The sequence below is a fragment of the Pseudomyrmex gracilis genome, unplaced genomic scaffold (assembly GCF_002006095.1).
Source record: "Pseudomyrmex gracilis isolate BER0280 unplaced genomic scaffold, ASM200609v1 scaffold_187, whole genome shotgun sequence".
NCBI lineage: Eukaryota > Metazoa > Arthropoda > Insecta > Hymenoptera > Formicidae > Pseudomyrmex > Pseudomyrmex gracilis.
Window position 1 is genome coordinate 68,538 of NW_018020771.1, and position 22,612 is coordinate 91,149.

Consider the following 22,612-nt stretch of genomic DNA (forward strand, 5'->3'; position numbering starts at 1 on the left):
TACAACGATGCAACAGCGACGCCGACGCCTCTCTCTCTCTCTCTCTCTCTCTCTTTCTTTCTCTCTCTCTCTTTTCCTCTCTCTCTTCGACATTCATTAGATACCTTGTGCTAGCGACTTGGTTGCTCGGCGGTGTACGCTCCTGCCGCCGAGATACGCCCAACCCCTCCCGTTTATGAAGTAATTTGCTTCCCTGAAAGAGCAAAGTTCTGCAGGTAGTAATAAGCTTACAGTCGCGTCGTTGCCGCGCAACGAAAATCGACAACGAATCGGTGCGCACATACCGACCGGCATGCGAGAGAAGAAGAGACACGGCGCAATCGTTGGAAAGACAAAAACGCAACGACGAAAAGCATAGTTTTCGCGAATAACTCGCAATTTTGAGCGCGGAGGTTGCATCACGTCGGAAACTGGCGAGCTGCGAATTGCGCGCGCCGTGTGTACATTCGCCGTCAATGTTTCGAGAAGCTTCGCGCAAACGGGTAAATTTATTTTAGCCCGAAGACTTCATCCCTCGAGGCGTACAATAGCGCGTGCAGCAACAGCGGTATACATAATAAAAGATACATATTGAAAGATGCAACAGTGTTAAACGTAACGTAGATATATACATATATATATATACCGCGATAAACAACAATGCAAATTAATGTGAAACAGATCGCGAAATGTATTCGCCATTTGCTTTGCGAATGTTGTATATACATATGCGCATATTATACACACGCTCACACACACACACACACACTGTGTGTGTGTGTATAATATATACATATGTATATATAATATCGCATAATCGTTCGCGAAGCGAATAGATAATCGGTTTCTTTGAATCACGGCAGATGAGAGATTCCCTCAAAGGGGAAAAAAGCGAGTTTCTAACGTTGCTTGTTTCATTGTGTACAATTAAACAGATACCCGGCTGCAAATTGCCGCGTTCGATCGCTTCCGTGTGACTTTATCAGATCAGCGGTCCCTTCGGGGACACGTAGCTGGACACGACGGACTACACCGGACAACTCGCTCCAAGGGGGGTCTCGTCTGCTCTCTCTTCGTATTACGTTCACGCAGTTAACACACGTGAATACCTTGCAACTTGCCCAAAGGGGGGGTGTTCCCGAAACGCCCCGGCTCGTCAATACAACGCGCTCCCCGCTTCCCGAAACGTAATATTGATCACGTTAACATCGTTTCACGGTTGTCGCGCATTCACGCGCCCGCGCCTCGAACGCGTTCCCGCGATTCCGGCTTATTAAACGTTCACCTTGCGAACAAAAAAGCATGTAATTCAGCAACACGGTCGGTGTATCATTATCACGCCACAGTTAATGCGCGCGTTACAATGGAATCGCGCGAGTTCGTTGATAGAAACGAGACTGTGTTTATATGAATTCGCGTATTTAATCGCGAGCTACAAAATAGATCGCGGCGTAATTAGCAAACGTTGCAACTCCGAAATATTCAGAGAACTGTAAAAGTTGGTATGTTCGCACACCGAACGAGTTCGAAGACTCGCAGAATCAACTTGCGCGCCCGCGGCGCTACCTCTGCAATTTTACTTGAAATACTTGATTTTTCGATTTGCCGCCTTGAGCGGTCAGTGAGAGATTCCTTCGCTAATTAATGCCGGGGATCCGCGATTTAAATGGGGCGCGAACGCGCGCGTGTGAACCTGAAAATACGTGCCTGTCGAATTGTTGTTCGGTAGTATAATAATTCGATTTTTTCGTCCGAACGACGATGCGCGACGCGACACACACAATTAATCCGTTTAGATCGCGCGTCCATTGAAGCGGAGATACACTTTAATCCTAATATGATCTGATTATCCACTGATTACCCATCAAACGCGATATGCGTGTAATGTGCATGTTGTACGATTTGCCGATACGAAATACCAACAAATAACAATAACATGAAAGCACGGTCGGCGCGCACATAGTGAATCTGTACGAACATGACGCTCGCATTACTTTCGTCACGTGTACAAGCAGCTGCAGCGCGTCCGGCTGAACGTTTTTTGTTGCTGCTGCAATCGGCAGCAAATCGTTTGGCACGGAATAGAACGAGAAATTTCGTGGAATTCCGTTGTGCGAACGTGTTTAATAATGAAAACGTTAATTACGGAGCAAATAGAACAGTAATTATTGTGTAAATTGTATATAACAATTTGATGCTGCAAAACTATTAATAAGCATGCGAAATTGTGTGTGTCTTTTTTTTTATTAGTTTAACTCGGAGATAAAGTTCCGGCAATTAATACACTACTCGGCCTCATTATATCGAATCTAGCCAATTTTAGTCATTACATTAATTAGAAATAAATGCCATATTGCAATAAATGTCGAAAGCTTTTAGAAATGAAGATAAAGTCTCTTTGAAATGTTATTATAATTAATTAATAATATCGCAAAGCGACTCACGTAAATAAATCGTAATAATTTTATCATTACAATAGCTAATCGTGTTAAACGGAATGTGTGTGTCGCAAAACCTTTGCGAAAGGTTTACGAATATAAAATTTCTCTAATGACTTCGTGTTCAATTTCGAACTATCTAACGATCACACGTGAATTAAGTTTTCTCACGCCCGAGGAATATCACGGATTTTAACTAATCACGCAGCGAGAATTGGAGCGCTCGCGAGACTATATTATATGTCAGAATATTTCACTCCTCGCGGACCGAAACTCGCTCGTTGAATTTTCCCCTTTCGTTGTAATGGACGGCAATTTCAGTGCAACGTACGTCGTATGCTTCGACTTTAAAAATAGACTTTCTCCGCGGGCTGTATATTAAAATAGCTCTCTTATTCCTTCCGTCCTCGTTGCACCTCCACCTCTTCACGTATGCGGATATATATACGTTCCCGCGCAAACAAGCCAACGAATCGATACTTCTCAATAGTGCACACGTGAATTGCTCAGCGCGTGAATTGATCTCACCCGCGGAAGCAGACACTTTGTGCAACAACGTACATAGGATACGATAAACGCTAACGCAACGTGTTCAGACGCGTGTGAATGTTAAAGTAAGTTTAGGATTAATCCTTAAAAGCTCTCGGTTATTCCTCCTGCCTATTCTCGATCGTTTCTCAGAGAAAGATTGATCCAACAGCTCCGATGGCAATTTTCACCGCTTTTACGTTTTGCAATTTAACGTAATTTTGATTGTAGAAAAAATTTTTCGTGGTTTTCTGAAAGTTTAAAGAGCTGAGTATATTATTATCTCATATACAAAAAACAACAAATATATAAGAAATAGTTTTAGATTTTTTAGAACTTTGAAATGTGTAACGTGATAATTTGTCAGATATGAATTGATTGACTTCCGTCGGAAGTATAAACGCGTCGCAAAATTTGTTTATTATCTTCTGCGACAACCCCCCGCGTGCGCGCGCGCAAAAGACACGACGCGCCGCTAATCGTATTGTACAATTTCACGCCCTCGGAACGGCCATAACAATAGCGTTGGTCCCCCGATAGGTGCGTTATTACGATTCTCGCGATCGTGACACGCCGCCAGTGCACACCGCCAGTGCGATCCGCTCATTACGTTTCATTTGTCCGGTGCCACGAGCGCCATTTACGCATGGTAGGCATCATTAACCCTTTTAGCGCCGGATGAGTGAGCCATCGATCGTATACGCATGCACCATACGTAGGTGCCGTACGTCATGGGTACACACGTACCAGGGACGATCTCGGGAACAAAGAGCCTGAGATTTGGGCCGTTCTGACGGAACCCTCTTGGATCTTGTTTTAAATTTGTTTTGTTGAAATTTGTTTTATTGAAAATGTATAATCAATTCAATTCTGAAAATATAGTCGCCGAATTTTTTTTGAGATCATACACAGGTTCGTATTGCGGCAAATCACAAAGTAAGACCAGTATCATTTTTTTGCAAATTGAGATTTATAATGTCGGTAAATAGAGAAGAATATATTTCTACGTTCGTATAGAATCTCATAAAAAATTGTTATACGTTTTCTACTGCCACACACGTGCACAGTCAACGGGATATTAATTTTCGTTGCGCTTATTAATTAGATATATATATATAATGCGCGTGTCGAGAGAGAATTAAACGATATCGAAATTATATAATGACTTTGATCCCTGCATGATCGGTCCAATTGGTAATACACCCGTTCTCCTGAATGTGAGCACGTTCATGCATATCGACGTATTCGAATACGTGCACACGCTAGAGCACGTTCTCGAGAGGGAAATAAGCGACGGAGCGCGTCTCGTTTCGCGTGCCTTAGAAGCAGCTTCCTGCGTCGTCGTCGTCGACGCGACCGTTTCAATGCGATCCATATACCCGTCAGGTTCACGCAGACAATCTCGGAACCAAGACGCGGCGTTTTTCTTTTCAGAATACGCCCGAGCGATTTACTCTTATACTCCGCCCGACGCGACGCCTTGCGCGATTTAAGAGCTGCCGATACGGCAACGCGTGAAAACGATAACCTGATGCAAGAGAAATTTCACAGAAGACCGATCATAAATCCCCCCTCGATAGCATTCGGTCGAAAATCAATATGCGTATTATTCGCCAATTGAAGCTGCTTCCTCCCGAGTTACGCGAGGAAGAGATTTTTTTTTTTTTTCCGGCATTTGCACACCTTTCCCGAGCTTTCTTGATTCAATAGTGGGGTTTTTTGTTCTCGAAGTAAGACACTCACACTTTATTTTCCATGTTATATAGTTTATGACAAAATAAGATAAGAATTTCTTTAATTAATCAGACGTTTATCGTGAAAATCGAATTGATGAAACAAACTTCTTGTGTGATTTTAGTTACAAGAAGTTTTTTAATTTTTATATTTCTTTTTATATATCATCCCTATCTCAAAGCTGCTTTTTTATTATTAAAATTGACTTTTAACATATATAAAATATATATGTTCTTTTGCTTGCCTTACTTCTGTTTTCTTCAATCGACCTGACATCTGTTTCTACCGGCGAAAAGATGGTGCTTTGAGAGAGGAAGACGTGTCGGCAACACACACACTTTCTCTTCCATGTTTTAAAAATCTAAAACTAAACATATATAAATGCATTTATTTTTATATTAGTAATATGTTACAATATATTTCGTTATTTATTGTACAATTTAGTTATATCACAATTTTGTTTTGTAGCAAAACCATGTGCAAAATTTTATGAATCGATTATTTAGAATGAATTCTCATTTGATTTTAATCACTTCCCACGAGATGGCACTCTTCTCCCTAAATAAACTCATTCTATAAAAATTAATTACATTGTATTTGCTGTTATACAACGATTGTTACGTATATTATTTTCTGTCAAACCAAAATTTTATTGACTACTAAATGATAATCAGCCAGGTGGTTTGTTTTCTCGAGCTCTTGTTCCAAAAAGTAACAGACGCAAAATACAAAATATAACAAAACATCTTATAGAATATAAATAAACTTTAAAAATCAACAAAAAGAATTTTTACTCGTTCGTTGTCAGCGAAAATAAATCACTCAAGGTTTCAACTTCACATGTTAATGATTTATTAACTTAGTTTCACATACAATAGTATTATGCGTGAACGATCAAACATTGTATAAACAAAAAATTTACAAAATAAAGTATAAGTCTTTACAGCTAAAAGCTACTTAGTAGGAGTGGATCACATAGCTTCATACTTTTTCCTCGGATCCAGCAAATATTGCTTCCCGAGACTATCTTCTTTTCTTCTCTTACTTTTTATGTTTCTATCTCTCGTGTATGTATGTATATATATACATACATACATATATATGTATATATATGCATTTATATATATGTGTATTTATATTTATATATACTTTATATATATATATATTCATATTTATATATTTATAATATTTATATATATATAAATATTATGCCAAATATATTATATTAAATAAGGTAGCATCTGCTAATTTGTCCTAGCATGGAATTCGGGTGTAGGAAAGGGGAGACCTCGGAGGGGGGAGTTTCATCATACATATGTATATTACATTCATTTAGATTTAACGACTTCTCTGTTTCTCTTTCTCTCGCTCTCTCTCGCTCTCTTTCTCTCTCTCTCTCTCTCTCTTTTCTCCTTTTTCTCTATCTTGTAAATATAAAATTATTATCTCTTGAAGAATTGTGTGTGCAATAACCACTGACAATTGATATAATACGCGTAAATAGCTATGTTATCTGCAGTATAATATATCCGTATTGTACATATCGAGAGTGCAATCGGTTTCTTTTTCCAAAATTTTTACTAACCGGCAAAAAATTCGATCGCGATAAGCAGGTTTGTCTCTAAAGTAAATCAGTTTCTCGTCTCTTAGCTTTTTGTTTTTTTTTTCTTGGTGCCACTTGCGATCGCTTTCATTTTCGCTAACTAGGATTCCGTTTTTTCTCTGCCTATTTCTTCGGCCTTTTTTTTTGTCTCGATTTGCACACGTATATTCTTCCGTCAATATACAATGTCACACTCGCGCTGTACATTCCGTTAAAGGGGCCACAATTGGTTTGCACCTTCGTTTTGCTTCGTTATATCTCTCTCAAAACACAACAAGCGAACGAAACCGCTCCATAAACATTCTCTATTTTTGATAAATAATAATAGCAATAAATATCTGCCGAAAACCTCGTGAATCTCACTCACGCTTCAATAACTATCGGTATATAATTTTCCAAAAAGATTCTTCAAACACACACACACACACACACACACATTTTACACACGCGCACTTTATAATCATCCGTCCGATCAAAACTATCAACTATATCTCTCTTTACGTTGTATCGTAATTTTTCGTGCAGTCGGAGTGACAGAACGCATGTAATTTTCTACGATGTGTGTAGGCCCTTTGTTAAAAATTATATATGCTGTCGAGCTGACTGAGCCATCGGGAAAGAAGTTCGCTCGTATCTATTTATTTTTGCTTGAAATAATGTTGCAAAACCAAATGTGTTTTATGAAATAATATAATAATAATTTATAATTATATAACGCGCAAACAGAATAACTAGAATATATCAGGAGCTTCTTCTATTTTTACTTTCAATACGATGTTGTATAAAAATGTGGCATGTATCAAGCATGCTCTTATTTACTTACTTCAACAACCCGTATAATGAATTGTTCTTATAAAATAGTACTTTTTTTTTTTTTATAAATTATTATGTATTAGAGTATAGGTATTTCTTCGTAATATGTTTTTTGTCACAACATTTTAAATCATTAAAAGCCACAATTTTTCGCTGTTTTGATGGTAGTGCTTTATTTATTACTTTACTTAATATCGTTCGCGCTCGACAGCTCGTGTGTTATAATAATTAAGTAATTAATATCATCATTCGCCGACCTTCGCGTTTACAACATTAAACAATTCGTGTTCGTCGACTGCCTATATCGCACAGCGTGATTACCAGTAAGGCGCGTATATATATGTATATCTATTTACAATATCATGGAAAATATACAAAGGACATCGGCACTACAGTATATACTCTCGATTCTTTTCAAGACGTTTGATTTTTGCGTATGTGTCACTGAGGTAAGTTTTTTCACTGTTGTGTTGGTTTTTTTTTTTAAGCTATGATCACCCACACGCTTCTTCTCGTATTGAATGCGAGAGAGCGCAGAGACAAGTATATTCTCGGCAAGCTGATTTTTATATTCGATTCCAAAGAAGAAAAACTAGCAAAGATCTACGTTGAGGGCCGCTTTTGCAAAAGTCACAAAGTTCGCAACAGTAAAATCTTTCAGAAAAAAACACATCTTACGATTATCCCGGCTCATTTATTTATTTATCAGAGGAATAGTGATCGCGTGGGTAAACCTTTGCGTTACGTGTCAATACAAAATAGTCTCGTGCACACTTTAAGTGTATTTTTTGTTTTTTTTGTTAGGTTTAATTTAGTCAAATTTTTTTAAATTTCTGTGTGTCGAGATTCTCATAAAAAACGACCCTCAAGTGCTCCGAGTTGTTTGTTAAAGTTGGAGCTACAAATTAAATTTAGAAATATCTTAATGTTAAACGGTCCCGTATATGTGTGTGTGTACAGCAATGCCAGCCAGTTTACGTATTCTTAAAAATGTTTGTATCTTACTTCTTTATTTATGTTTTTTTTTTCGCACAGCATGCTTTTACCGAAAACATGTGGATTTTGAAAAATTGTCGTTCGCGACCGGTGATATGTCTTTCGCCATTTATCAAATAAAACGTGTCGCGTCGCAATGCAACGCGTTCTTGGTCACGATTAAATGCTACGAATCGTATCGCGGAGAAACAAGAATTCCCCACTGTCGAAGACTTATTTGTGAGACTTAGCGAGTAATATGTGATATCGCGAGCGCTTTTTGATTTACTTTGATATAATTGTCGTCAGAGACGGGAAACGTGCTCGCAAAATCCCCATGAGATTTGTATGAAAATGGCCTAAGTCACAATCGCGGAAAAATTGTGTTACTTATAGTTTTTTTTATTTATTTATTTATTTTTTTTTTTTAAAGCTTGGTTCTTTAAGTCTTTTGTGTCATTTTACAGCGTTACGTCGAGGAAAGAAAAATATATCAAGCAAAAGTAATAGACATGACTCAGACAATACTTTCCGCTTTGCGAAAACGTAGACCTATTGATTTTGTTGGCGGAAAAACTTTTTGTGAAAAGTTTGTGGTTTCTCGCGGATATATATATATATATACGGTGACGTCAAGCAGTTATATATTTTTTTTTTTTGTTTTTGATATAGAACAGCTTTCTGATTTAATCTCAGCAGTAAATTTAAGTTTGAGATGTGCGCGCGCGTTTCTGCGAGTAATACAATAATGTATCCATACACACGTTACTCACATTGGCTTTTCTTAAATCTGTATTTGTTATTTTACGACAGTTTATTTACGACAGTTATTATCAGTTGACGTATTTACAGATGTAATGTACCATTAAAATATATATGTGTGTGAGGACCCGTTTTTTTTTCTTTTTTTTTTTTTATAATTAAGCATTGTGCAAATACAATTGCAACGTTTGATGTTTGACAACATCGATCAGAATTTAGAATGCACGCGTGCACACATTGCAAAATCAAAGTCACGAGTCGCAGGAAACGTGAATACAAAATCGCGCGAGAGTTCTGTTTTTTGTTTTTGATACTTGCATCTTATTGTCTATCATACGTTTTAGAACGCGCCGCGCAATTAACTTGATAATTGTAAATAATTGTAAATGCGCTCACTCAATAGTTTGTTGTTTCACAAATTCATTATTTGTCGATAAAAAAATACTACTATTTTTTTTTTTACACATTAAGTATGTTGTATTCTAGCAAGTGCAATCTCGCGTATGAATTTATTTGAAAAAGAGAAAAATGGAGTTCGCGTCGAATTCTGTAATAATCAAGAAACGACAGAAAATGTTTAGAAAAAAAAAAACCATGTTTGTTGCGAGCAATTTCACAAATGAGAGAAAACGCGTTTGTTTTGGTTACGTTTTACGTACTAAAATGTGAATTTTTTATTGTTTCGAAAATCTAAAAATTTTTGTTGTTATCTCTGCGAAAACTGAATCAATTTAAAACAATGTTAACGATGAATTGCTCGCGTGTGCTTGTTAAAAATTCCCGAGCGCCGCTCTCTCCGCAGCAGTCTCTTTCGATTGCTGTGTGCTACTGTATATAAAATTGATTCGTGAATTATTCAGTCGCAGCGTGTTCCGGAATTACGTCATTCGAGGAACATCGTTAAAAAAAAAAAAAAAACCCCTCACGATCACTCGGTTTCTCTAAAACGTCCTGCGGACGTATGTACATATGTAGATTTAAAACGGTTCAACGAGTCTCTGCGGCGCGACTTCGTCACGATAAAAACAATGATTCATCTTAGATGTATAGCTCTCTAAAACAATGCTTTTACTCTCTATGTGAGGAGGAAGAGGGAAGAGGAGGGGAAGGATAGTGTAATGAAGATTTGTTTGCAAAAATATCTTTTTAAACCTATACACGTCTGCTTAATACGATTGCACGAATATGTGTGTGGGCGAGTTACTTATTTTTCTCAGAAAACGTCTACGTTTTTCTTTAATTGTACGTGTAAATCGTAAAAATGTCGCATAACAAATAAGGGAGAGATCGTATAATGTACATTATATTATCGAAAGATCAAAGTCGAAACACTTTCTTTCGTGTTGTTGCTTCGGTAACGAAATCCGTGAAAGAATCAATCATTCTCGTCGAGTAAAACGAAACGCGCACAAGCGCCCTTTAAACACGATCAAATTTTATCTCCCATCGTAATTTTAATTTTTTATACATATGGATTATACATACATGTGTCTTAAATAATCTAAGAATGCATGCTGTAGTAGGCCTCTATTTTGATAAAATCGGCCGTAAATGTTTCTTGCATTTCGCTATCAGCTCATGCAATTGCAATTTTACATATTCGTTAAGAGGACATCGTTTTTTTTTTTTTTTTTTTTCGTAGCAAAACAAAAGAAACGAAGAGATATACTGCAAGTATTTTCTATTCGTTATTTAGGCTTCGTCGGTGAATTTACAAGAAACGGGAAACTGCTTGAAAAATGCCGCTGTGTTGTCATATGTGAGAGATTTGTTAATACAACTGTACATCGAAATTTTAAGCTTAAAGTAAGCTTAAAAAACAAGCTTTTTTTTTTTGATTATGTTATGTAGAGGCGCTTTTTTCACATACAATCATGCGATATTGCAAGCGTCTCGAAGCGTATTTTGGATAAAGTTTTATGAAAACTTTTTAACGTTTTATCGTCACGATTTGCTCAAAGAGATAAAAACCTTCGTGCCGATTCAGGAGAGAATCTTGACTCTGTTTGTATGAAGTTAAATCACAGCGATCGTCGAAGTAAGTTCAGTAAGTCGTGTCTTGAAGTGATTCGCAACACTTCATCTCGTTTCTGACATATTTAGCATACTCTATCGTAGAACCACAAATTATTTACTTTCTGCAGCAATTCTTTTAGGTAAAACAATTGTTGGATAATAACCGTGTCAGTTTTCCATTTTTTTATAATAATAAGAATAATAACAACAATACTAATAATAGTCGTGCGTGCTTGCAATCGCTGTTTGACGTCGCGATTGTACTAATTGCATTCGACTCGAAGCGAACGGAAGTGTATCAATAATTTATGGGAGAACGTATGTGAATTTATTAATAATTTATTTAACTGAGACAAAGAGCGCTCACTAATTACATATCTGCACAAAGATCTTTGAGACTTCGTGGCCCGTGATAAAAGTGTCGTTGTTCGATACGATGATCGTCGCACGCTAAACTATCGTGATCGACACGGATCACCGGTATTGTTTCTGTTCGGCTTTGGCATGGTCCGCGGTGGCTGCCACGATTCTCTTCGACGTTCTTTTGGTCTCCGTCTTGCTGACGCCCTTCGAGCTGGTTGCCGGTTGCAATGATGTTACTTTAGGCGACTTTTTTGCATCTTTCTGCTGCCTGGAGGCCTCCGTCATCTCGTCCAGTTCCGCCATCGCCTCTTGTATCGCGTTTTCCAATTGCATATTCAATTTACGACTTCTAGAAAAATATGGTAGGAAACGAGAAAATCGTACAGTTAATATCAGATGATACCGCGACCGATTATTCGGTCGATTAGGAGCAACATTTGAAAATCGCGGGTCTAGGAGCTAAAACACAATCGCGACTAGTAAGCTCTGTTTAAGCAAAGAATCGCAACAACCGGATTTGAACCGACAATCACTCAAATATTAATTTATCTCGATCCATTCGATATATTAATAAACTAATGATAATAAATGTTCTTTAAAAAAAAATTATACAAAGTAAAATATTAATATGTTACTTTAATATTTTCTCTAAAACGTAATCGTTAATCGCGTGTTATAGAAATTAGATTTTGTTTAAATATTTAATAATGCAGAATATAAAGAAAGGGAAATAAGAAGAAAGATGGCTGAGCTTGGAGCAGAATTACTTAACATATTAATGTTTCAGCGTGTACATAAAAACGTAATCACCAACTTCTTTGGCGAGTTAACGAGAAGGATATTGAACCGCAGCGTTGTGCAACATAAGATATGCGGGATAGATTTTTATAATTGGCTGTTGGTTGCTAATAAATGCTATACGATTACGATCGCCGACAGTTCTCGAACAAAAAAGAAAAAGAAGATATACTGTCATTATATTGTAGAAGCAAATTCTCACAAAGTTGAGAACTAAGACATAGATCTGGTTTTTTTTTTTGCTACTGCTGGTGTATTTTGTTTAATGCGATTAAAAGTAGAATATCTAGTGTTAAGTTAGAGCGGAGAGATCTGTGTCGTGTATAGCACTTATCACACACATACCCTTTATATAAATTTCTCTCTCACGAGAATAAACAATTAAGATGTAAAAGACTTTTAAACAACATTACATGCATTTAAGATAACTCTAGAAAGGCGATATAATGCAACTTCACTTTTCGACATTTAACACCGCTCATCGAAAGCGTAAAAACTTAACGTGTCTATATAACACAGAGTTCTAAGATCAAGTGCCGGACACGTGAGAGAAAGAATTTAGAAACGTAACACTCTCTTCCGCGTGTTCTGGTTTTCCCCTCGGGTGTTTCTTTTTTTTTTTTTTACTTTAAAGAAATATATTCGTTAAAGCGAGAGAAATCTCTAAAGGGGCTTTCGTCTTTCGATAGTTTCATCCCTGGTCGGGGTGGGTGACTCACTTCCTAAACTTTTTACGGGCACGATGATGCGCCTCGAGGCCTTCCGAGAGAGACTTGAGGGTCTTGACATCGACTTGGGTGCGACCGCCCCCGCCCCCGTACCATCGGACCCAAACTGTCATAGAACCCGGAGGACCCAAAGACTCGACTTTTCCCGGCCAGGCCGGACTTCCTCTTGCTGCGCCCCACACTAGTTCACCGACCATCAGTTTCCATTGGTTCCCGTCGTGTATGTCCTTTGTCTCGGCTACTGGGGGGGTTCCAAACAAGGCACGGTATTTTTAAGAGGTTCGTAATCTCAACCGCTTTCGCGAGATTGAACACAGAAATTAACATAAAAAAGCCCATCTCCCTAAAGATTTGTTATCGTGTACAACTGCAGATATATTAGATAGAAAATTCTCCGTGAAAAGAACGGAAACGATTGATAATCTTCAAGAAAGAAAAACGTAAAATAAGAGAATACTATAATTTTTTCATACTATTAAATTGTGAAATACTTTCTGATTAATAAATTAGTTACAAGTTTTTGTTTTTGCAAAGTTTAATCACTTTAAAAGAATGTGAGCTAAGTCTTTTTGTTATTTTGATTTATTTTGATATGTATATAATAATAGTATACACATTCAATTTTTTAAATTTTGTCTAAAAGATTGTCTAACATAATGCTTGAAATAATAATAATGTAACGTTTTTCAAAAACATTATATATATATATAAATCTTATATTGTTTATTACTTTTATTATACTGGTGTTACTCTTACTACTTTGCACTACGTAATTTCCATCTGATACATCTGTGTTTATTTTGATTAAAATGTGCAACGCAATAATAGCAAAACGTTCCGGTATGCTTATGGTGCATGTCGCAGAGGGGATGTTTGAAACTGATGGTTCTACTACTCATCAAGTAGTATTGCAACAATGTGCTTCTTGCTCGCATGTGTGTGCTCGTTAAAAATGATTAGTAGCTTCATTCAATGATGGTAGGCGAGTTTCAGAGGCAGAATGAAAATATCAGATGGTTCGAACACATGCAAATGATTTTTATTTTTGTTTGTTTGTTTGTTGACACATGTGATTACTTATTCCCTTCTCCACAGAGTTCACGTGTGAGACAAAAAATTACATTCTATTATATTTTACGGTAATTTGTTCTTTTTTATTTTTTTCCAATGTTTGAATATTTCATTACAGATAAAAATACAGATAATAGAGAAATAGAATAATTGCATTTATATCTCTCTGTTAACATGTTATAATTGTTTTCAATTGTATCTTCGAGACAAATTTCTGAAGAGCCTCAATTGTAGGGAATATGTACATGTTGTACATGGTAAAACATGAGAATGTGTATGTACAAGGTTCGTTGAAACAACACACGATAGTGAGCCACACCCCTTCCGAAATGAACGAATGATTCAAGCCCCTTGGCCACTCATTATGAGAATGTAATTGCGGGGGATAATGTAATGATATTAACAAACCTGACAGCCAATTAGTAAACGCAAAACAGGAATTTCCGAGAACATTATTTACAAATGTCGAAACAGTCATTTCTTTACTTCCGCAAGCGACGTCGAAGACTCGTATGTAATAAATGAAAGGGTTTTAGTACTGGCACCACTTACCTGCTCTTCCGGTCTCTCAGTAATGTGATTAATAATGCGACGTTGTAACAAATAAGTCGCAACTAGTAAATAAGTCGAATGCTAATTCGGAAAACTCTGCTCCGAATTTTGTATAAAATAAAAAAAAAAACAATTGCTTTCTTTGGGCATGTAAAAAGTCTCGACATGTGAAGAGGAAAAATATCCCTCTCGACTCCCCCTCCCCCAATGTCCAATTCGAGCACAGAACTTCGAGATATTATACGAATTCCGAATTGCAAAACAAACCAAATAAAAAAATTAATAAATAAAAAAACAAACAGCCAAATGCGGCCAAAGCAAAATGCGGCAAGCATACACCGTGCAACAACATCGCCAAGCATGCACAAGCAAAACTGATTTGATATTGATAAGCAGAATGATGATGTGTTTTTCGAACGAAATAAGCAAATAGAGTTAAATAATTCGATCGGTTAATAAATAATTGAGTTTCTTATAAATTATAGAGTTACAGCTACGTAAAATTGTATTTGGCAATCACAAAATAAATGACAGTCATACAAAAGATATATACATTTAGTGACAAAGAGTAACGAGAAACAATTTTTTTTTTCCCTCGCGAATGAGATTAAAAAAGTGAACTTGCGTGGCGCAAAACAACACGATTGTGAAGTTTCACGTTTCTTGTTGTCACAAAAATAGCTGCTAGTAAAAAACTATTCTGAGGAAACTTGCGGCGTTTAACGTAAAGACAAACTTGTTACAAACAAGTTGCTCTTGCGAATTGATTTTTTCATTACAGATATTATTAACCAAAAGTTTCTTCGTAAAATAGTTTTGCGCTACTAATGTAAGCGAAAGTAAAACTATAGCTACTCGTGTACGATAACGTCTAAGAGTACCATACAAATACTGACCATCTTGGTCTTCATGCAGAGTAGAATACATGGAATGGATGGAGTCCAGCTTTCGCTTGATTCCGCGGCCGAGGGCATGTTCCCTGCCCTCGCACCTCACCGTGCTCACCACACCTTCGGCTTGCTTCAACGTCTCTGACGTATAGATCTGTCAAATACAACTCGATCAACTCAGGCACAAGCCTACCAAATCGCATGCTAATATCATTTCAATGTCATTCACTGCTGATGTGAAAATGTATATTTTTTCATTTTTAAATCCCGTTTCGTGTGCGTGGACTCACAAGGGCTTCGTGGTTTTCTCTCGACCGAGTATCGGAGACACGGAAAATGATTTTTTGCAAGAATCTAATTTGATGTATAAGCAAAACATAAAGTATCAAAAAAAAAAAAAACGTAACAAATAAAATATTAGAAAAATAAATAACAATCTAAAATTTCTCGTACTTTTGCGAATGTCTCCGATGCTTGTAATAAGAATAATTACGCGACAAAAAAATTTGATTCATCAGTGCATGCAAATGATACCAAAAGAGACAAACTCAAACTCTGTTTACGCATGCTTACGTTGCAAAGGTATTTGTTTTTTGTTTTTCATCAGGTGTGTATTCAGAATCATAACTTTTGTCAGAAGAATATATTTAGAAAAAATTTATTTTTTTCTCGATGTTATATAAAACGAAGTAAAAAGGTGATTTTCCTGATTCTTCCTGATTAATTAACACACGAGTAATAATAATAATAATAATTAATAATAATAATAATACAATTACATTATTGCAATATAAAATTTAAATAATAACGCTACCGGTAAACGAGTGTACGTCATATTTTACGCAATAAAAATTGCGGATGTTAAAAATGATTAACGTTAAATACAAACTAATTACAAACTTAATAATATTAAACGTATAACCAATCGCAATCTAATAATGCCACTGCGTCTGTTTCATTTTTTGTTTTTTTAATGTACAAATTAATCAATTAAGAGACCCGCGCGAAAAGAAAGCCGTAATCACTACTCGTCCGACGACGAGTCACTCTCCTCAGCGTCATCGCCTTCTTGCGCATACACGAATTGATGATTATAAACATATGGATTAATGTAGGCTTGCTTATTAGGCGTTGTGTAATTGACAACAGCGACGCCATCAGGATCAGATCTGTAATTGTACAAATGGGGATACAGGCCCGATGGCGCCATGCCGACATTGACGAATTTTTGCGGATAACCGACATTTTGCGGGCAATAAGGTACACCGGTATTGTATCGTTCCAATGACTTCTCCTCGGAATTTTGATCGACCTCATCTTGTTCCATGACATGTTGCACGAGCTGATTATCGACGCGATTAGTAACGGCGCACGGTTTGTTGTTGAGTTTGTTATTAACATGCGGCATCATGGTGTAATGCGCGTGATCTGGCACTAAGGTTTGCTGTCGATACGAAACGTTCGCATTGGGAACATAGTGCTGGCTATGATAGAGGAATGGCTGATAATGACCATGACCTATAATAGGCAACGGATTGACCTCGAAATTCTCCGAATAGGAAACGTCCGTCATTTCTTTACTGACGCTTAGCTGATCTTCCACGGTAGAGTGGTCCACAGTGTCAGAATTAATGGAATGATTTGGTGATGATGTGTCCATATGCTCCTGTGAGTCAGCGTATGTGTTTTCTGGGTGTGTCGTATCGGCCGGCTGGTGCATGTCTATTACAGTTAGATGACTGTTGACCTGCTCTACGTGGGTACCAACCTGGATCCCAGTGGTCACCGTCGATTCCACATAGGTCTTTCCGTGCAAGCTCGGCTGATTCAACGTGATCTCCTTGGTGGCGACACTCTGCATTCTCCAATCCTCCGATGCTACCTGCGCATCGCCCGAGTCTGGCTCGCTACTCGACACGCAGTGAACCATCGGCTGAAAATATATTACGCATTGTACGATAATTAGTACGAGTGATCATGTTATTTCTTGAAGAATAAACTTTGTGGATCGTGAACACAAAAACCTAAATAACCACGAGAACTTTGGTTTTAAGCAAGAAGCATAACGTCGAACAAATTCTTTCTTCAAATCATTCTTTTCTCTCACCGTTGATGATGAGTGATGTCTAGCGGTGATCGGAGGTGCTGGCGAAGCTGCACCGTGCGTAGTGGTATCCACAGCCGGACTATTGGACCTCTGACTATTTCCTGGACTATGAGTGGTAGTGTCGGGAGGCGATCCTTGCCGCATCATTGTCGATTGCGCCACATTCGTTTGATTGCCTGCCGTTTGTGTCGATACAGAATGCCTCGCCATAAGCGGACTGTGCTGTTCATTCTGTTGAGCCGTTTTTTCCATGACGGTTGTACTACTAGTGGCGAGCACGTACTGTTGTTGCTCGACGTTTTGATCCGACGACGGTGAATTAACATCACTCTTAGGAGAGGATGACGCCGCTTTTCCCTGAATTACACCGGAACTCAGAATGTACGACTGATTGTGATCGAGATTTAATGAGGGATCGACAGCTTGTCCGCCGTTAGAAGGTGTATTTTGAAAATTTGGTATCTGATTGTTGGAGACCATGGTTGTCTGTTGCTGCACAATCGTCGTGTTTTGCTGAACAAAAGTTGTGTTCTGCTGATTCGATGCCGAAGAAACGGCTATATTTTGCGCGGTGCCGCAAGGTACCATTAGGGTTTGTCCGTTCATCTGTATGAATTCTTGCTGGCCCTGCATGCTCGGCGGTCTCACTTGCGAGGTGTTAAACGTCACTTGTTGACTCGGACTGACATTCGCCACTATTGGGCTCAACTGATTTCCAAAAGACGTCGTTCCGTTTACCAGAAATTGACCGCTATTCGGCGAGAGAAACTGCGCTCCCGGACTGTGCTGTTGAATGATCTTCCCGCCGGTTGCTTGTGGCGCTCGTATGACCATACCAGCTGGTCCGGCAGCCAGAATGCTTTGACTCGGATTAAATATTCCACCGTGGCTCTGTACTGGCGTCAGCACATTTTGTCCGTTGACGTTCTGTATTTGAAGCTGCATTCCGATATTACCCGTGTCTTGCAGTAACGTAGCCGTTCCATCAGCGGACATAACCATGCTACCTAAACCAGGCACAATAAACTGCTGGATAGTAGGAAAGTTCTGCACCATTCCGGTCGCTCCGTTCAACAAGTTCACCGGTTGCAGGAGATTTATTTGTTGAGCCGGTTGAGGATTTGTGATTATTTGTTGGGTATTAAATTGTGCGGATGCTGCGCCAGTCTGACCGTTCATAACCAGCTGTGCCGGTGCTCCGCCTTTGCCAGGCACGATAGTTAACGCTTGGAGCATAGGTCCGCCTATGCTTTGAGCCTGAAAGTTTTGTTGAGCGAAGTTTGACTGCGACTGCATCAACATTCCGGCATTCTGCTGGGACGACGCAATGTGCAACATTGATGCTACAGTTTGCGGATTCGCTTTTCGTTTCTTGTACGCCTTCTTCTTAGTTATCGCCGACTCCGGTGACAACAACGCTGGCTGTCGATTCATCGTCATGCCTTGATTGGCGCTAACGGTTCTGGACACGTCTTGATTCGCATCGAGAATCGACTGGGTGTTCTGAATAACGTTGCCAGTGGCAACTGTCAGATGCGGTATCTGCACATTCTGACTTATGCCGTCCATCGTCATCACACCGGGTTGGATCAACACTGGAGTTTGAATGGTGTTCACGAGCACTGTGGGTTGTCCTATAACCTGCTGAGCTACGCCTACTGCGGGGATGACTTGGCTGACGGCTCCAGTTACACTGGTAACCATCGGCGACACCGACAGCGGTGGCATAGAATTGGCGTTGGAGATGATCTTTGGTGGAGGAGGCGCCATTACGCCATTAATAGCCGATCCAGTGCTAGCCATTATAAGCTGACCGCCACTGGAAACCAATATATGACCGGGCGGTAGCGTCGATCCGGCAGAATGTTTTAATATTCCACCGGAAGTAAGAACGTTGTGGACTTGGACGTTGGCCTGAGGATGTTGTTGTTGTTGTTGTTGTTGTTGTTGTTGTTGTTGTTGTTGCTGCTGCTGCTGTTGTTGTTGTTGCTGCTGATGCTGCTGCTGCTGGTGCTGTTGTTGTTGTTGCTGCTGCTGCTGCTGAGGTTGCGGTTGCATCGGCGAATTTGTGCTCGCTTGAGGTACTTGTATACTGCTAACAACGCTTTGGACCATTTCAAGCGGAGATTTCGACACGCTTATCGTCGTAGATTGACTATGTGTGATAGAAGAGTGAGTGGTAACCGGAGTTCCCGGTACTGCCGCAGGTTGTGCCTGATGCTGTGGTTTACTCGGCAAAAGATTCGGTAAAGCAGGATTCGGTATCGCAGATGGTGTATTTATGGAAACAGTAGCAGTGTTGGCTTTCCCAGCTAGAACAGATGTGATCGTGTTACTGCTGACTGTATGACCGCTCGCCATAGTTGTTATTACAGATGACGTTCCAAAAGTATTCATAGATATCCTAGAAACAGCATTAACGGTATGTGGATGAGGTTGATATCCATCCAAAGAGTTTTGTCTAGTTGTTATTTGCCGTTTCACTTGAGATGTTAAATTGTCCGAACTAGAGGACGTTTGAGACGGCGAGGTGCTGGGTGGAATACCATTGGAACTCATTGTACTAGAATTAGGAGTATCAGATCTTTGTTCCTGAATGCCACTAGGCATCAGAGATTGCGATGGCTGTTGTTGCGCTTGCGAAGTTGCCGTTTGCTGTGGCATCTGACCTGATGTGAATGAGTGAGGCGTCGGCGGTTGCGAATAACTATGCGGTGTCGCAGGTTGTGACGAGATGAGACTCTGCGGGGTCGCCGGTTGCGAGATCCCCGGCGTCGAAGCTGCCGGTGTGTCTGAATTGGCAGGACTATTCGTACCGATGGGAGATCCGTGACTAGTGCTCACAGTACCACCTTGTATCGGTCTGGAATCAGTCTGTTGTTGATTGTTGTTCGTTTGGTATCGTTCGCCGAATGTCGACGAGGTCACAGGATCTTCACGTTGATCCGTGTGCATCAGGTACTGCCGCTGCATCTGCTGCTGTTTATACTGATCCTGAATGTAGGACTGAGTGTCGGCGCTCGTGACGCAGCCTTGACACGGGCTGTTTTCGGAATCGGTGCCGCTGGTGCTTGACGTCGGTGTCATACTGCTGTGTACGACAACAGGCGAGGTCGCGTGATTCTTTACGGAAGTGAACGACGAGGTACTTGTGGGACTGGCGATAGAGGAAGGCTTTGGTTGAGGAAGATAGGTGGCATTGTTAGGCACGTGCATGCCATGATTCGTCTGAGACGATGATTTCGGATTGTTGTTCAATATATTCATTTGAGAACTACTGACACCGGTTTGCCTCGATATTGTGCTGTTCAGCAGCGCTGTTTGTTGGGCGAGGTATCCACTAGGATCCTCTAGGAACGAAGGACCGCTGCTGTTGAACGTTGAACCTATCTGGCCGTTATTTTGTTGATTCTTTTCATTGAATTCGTCAACCGGACTTGGTGTCGAGTGCTCCAGTCCGTTGTTCGTTCTCGACGATTCCGCAACACTGTGTTGTCGCTGCTTTTTAACTATTATCTTAGTCGACTTAGCCTTCTTCCGTGCAGTCTCGTCCGTCCAGGTCGAAGCCTGTGGAATGTGATGATGAAGAGGTGGCACACGATCGAACGAATTAATGTTCTGCACCGTGACAAGAGATGGCTGATGAGACACGGCCGCGGTGCGATTTTGCTGCCACGGTGGAGTTCTGTTGTTGAAATGCATATTACCGGGTTGCCCGTTTGGTCCCATACCAGACTGCTGCGCCTCAACGACGTGACTGGCGTTCGGGCTTCTTCCCGTGTGATTGGACAAAACAAACTGTTGTTGATGTCCCATTTTAGCGTCCGCGTTCGTTCCTTTCGAAGGATCGAAGTTTCTCACCGGATATTGGACTTGGTTCTGCGCGTACATTCGCTGAACGTTCTCGTGTGGATTGTTCGATAAGCCACCATTCTGAACCACGTGATGTCGTTGCATCGAATGATTATTTAACAAAAGTTGTTGTTGTTGTTGTTGTTGTTGTTGTTGCTGCTGTTGTTGTTGTTGCTGCTGCTGCTGCTGTTGTTGTTGCTGCTGCTGCTGTTGTTGCTGTTGTAATTGTTTTGCGTTGAGATCTTCGTCAGTAACCGATGGTGTTCGATTGTGTCTGTTTTGAATATCGGTATTGATGGTCATGCCAGCGGAACCAGATTGTTGCTGCATCACATCTACAGAGTGATGGTTGAGCTGTTGATTTGAATACTGCGGTTGAATGCACACTTGAGACAGTTGCTGCTGATGCTGATGCTGCTGTTGCTGCTGAATCTGCATTTGGAAAGGATCTGTCGTATGAGGCTGTATAGAATGCTGGTTCTGTGCTACGTGCTGCGGCTGTTGTTGCTGCATTTGATGCTGATGAAGTTGATGCAACTGCGAATGGAGAGTGTTCTGATTCGGCACTTGCGACTGCACGTGATGCACATAATTTTCAGTCGGATGTTGAGTGTTATAAGTCGCCGACTGTTGTTGATCCACTTCCTGTGCTAAGTGCTGCTGCTGTATGTTGTGTTTTTGAATCTGCTGCAGATGCAGCTGCTGTTGTTGTTGCTGTTGTTGCTGCTGATTCAAGTGCTGCTGCTGTTGCTGCATCACGTGCAATGACTGCTGATTCAGCTGATTGATGTAATGAGAAGCTTGCTGCGGTGCCAATTGATTGACTACGGAGTTCTGATGTTGCTGTTGTTCTTGTTGCTGTTGCAAAATCTGCATGTGCTGCAGCTGCTGTTGATGTGGCAGCAGCTGCTGCGTTTGTTGTTGTTGCGATATATGTTGTTGAATGAGCTGTTGTTGTTGCTGCTGCTGTTGTTGTTGCAAAACCAATTGTTGATGTTGCTGTTGTAAAAGCTGCTGCTGCTGCTGAGTCATATTGTTGAAATTTGTACCTTGCTGATTCATTATCAGCGGATTGTTCATCAGCATGCCCGACATATTATGTTGATTTAGCCTCTGCTGAGGATTTCTCGCACAACTGTTCACATCGTGGTTCTGAGAAGGCGAATTTAAAGATTGATGGCAGATTTGTTGTCCGTTCTGTTGGACTTGCAGATTCGGGATCGCGATTGGCCATACCTAAAAGGTAACAATAATTATATGTAAATGGTAAATATTCAATACAATATATACGCATATAATGTTATTTAAACAAATAAGTAAAATTAAATTTGTTTGTAATTTATTACACAACAAAATTAATAGAGATATTATGTGTTGCTTGTAATGCATTACAAAATAAGCAG

The 22,612-nt window shown here is 39.7% G+C and overlaps 1 protein-coding gene across 5 annotated transcripts in view; it reads right to left on the reverse strand.

The window, feature by feature from the left end:
* Window positions 1-7,568: 7,568 nt before the first annotated feature.
* LOC109858095 (protein split ends) overlaps window positions 7,569-22,612 on the reverse strand; it is a 211,619-nt gene continuing 196,575 nt past the window's right edge. For 2 of the 5 annotated variants that reach the window (XM_020435000.1, XM_020435005.1), the window contains exons 5-6: window positions 17,358-22,445; window positions 15,414-17,183 (exon numbers count right to left, since the gene is read on the reverse strand). In XM_020435000.1, coding sequence (XP_020290589.1) covers window positions 16,275-17,183; window positions 17,358-22,445 — 5,997 coding nt within the window. In that variant the 3' untranslated portion in view covers window positions 15,414-16,274. The other 3 variants (XM_020435002.1, XM_020435001.1, XM_020435003.1) reach the window with 3 other exon arrangements.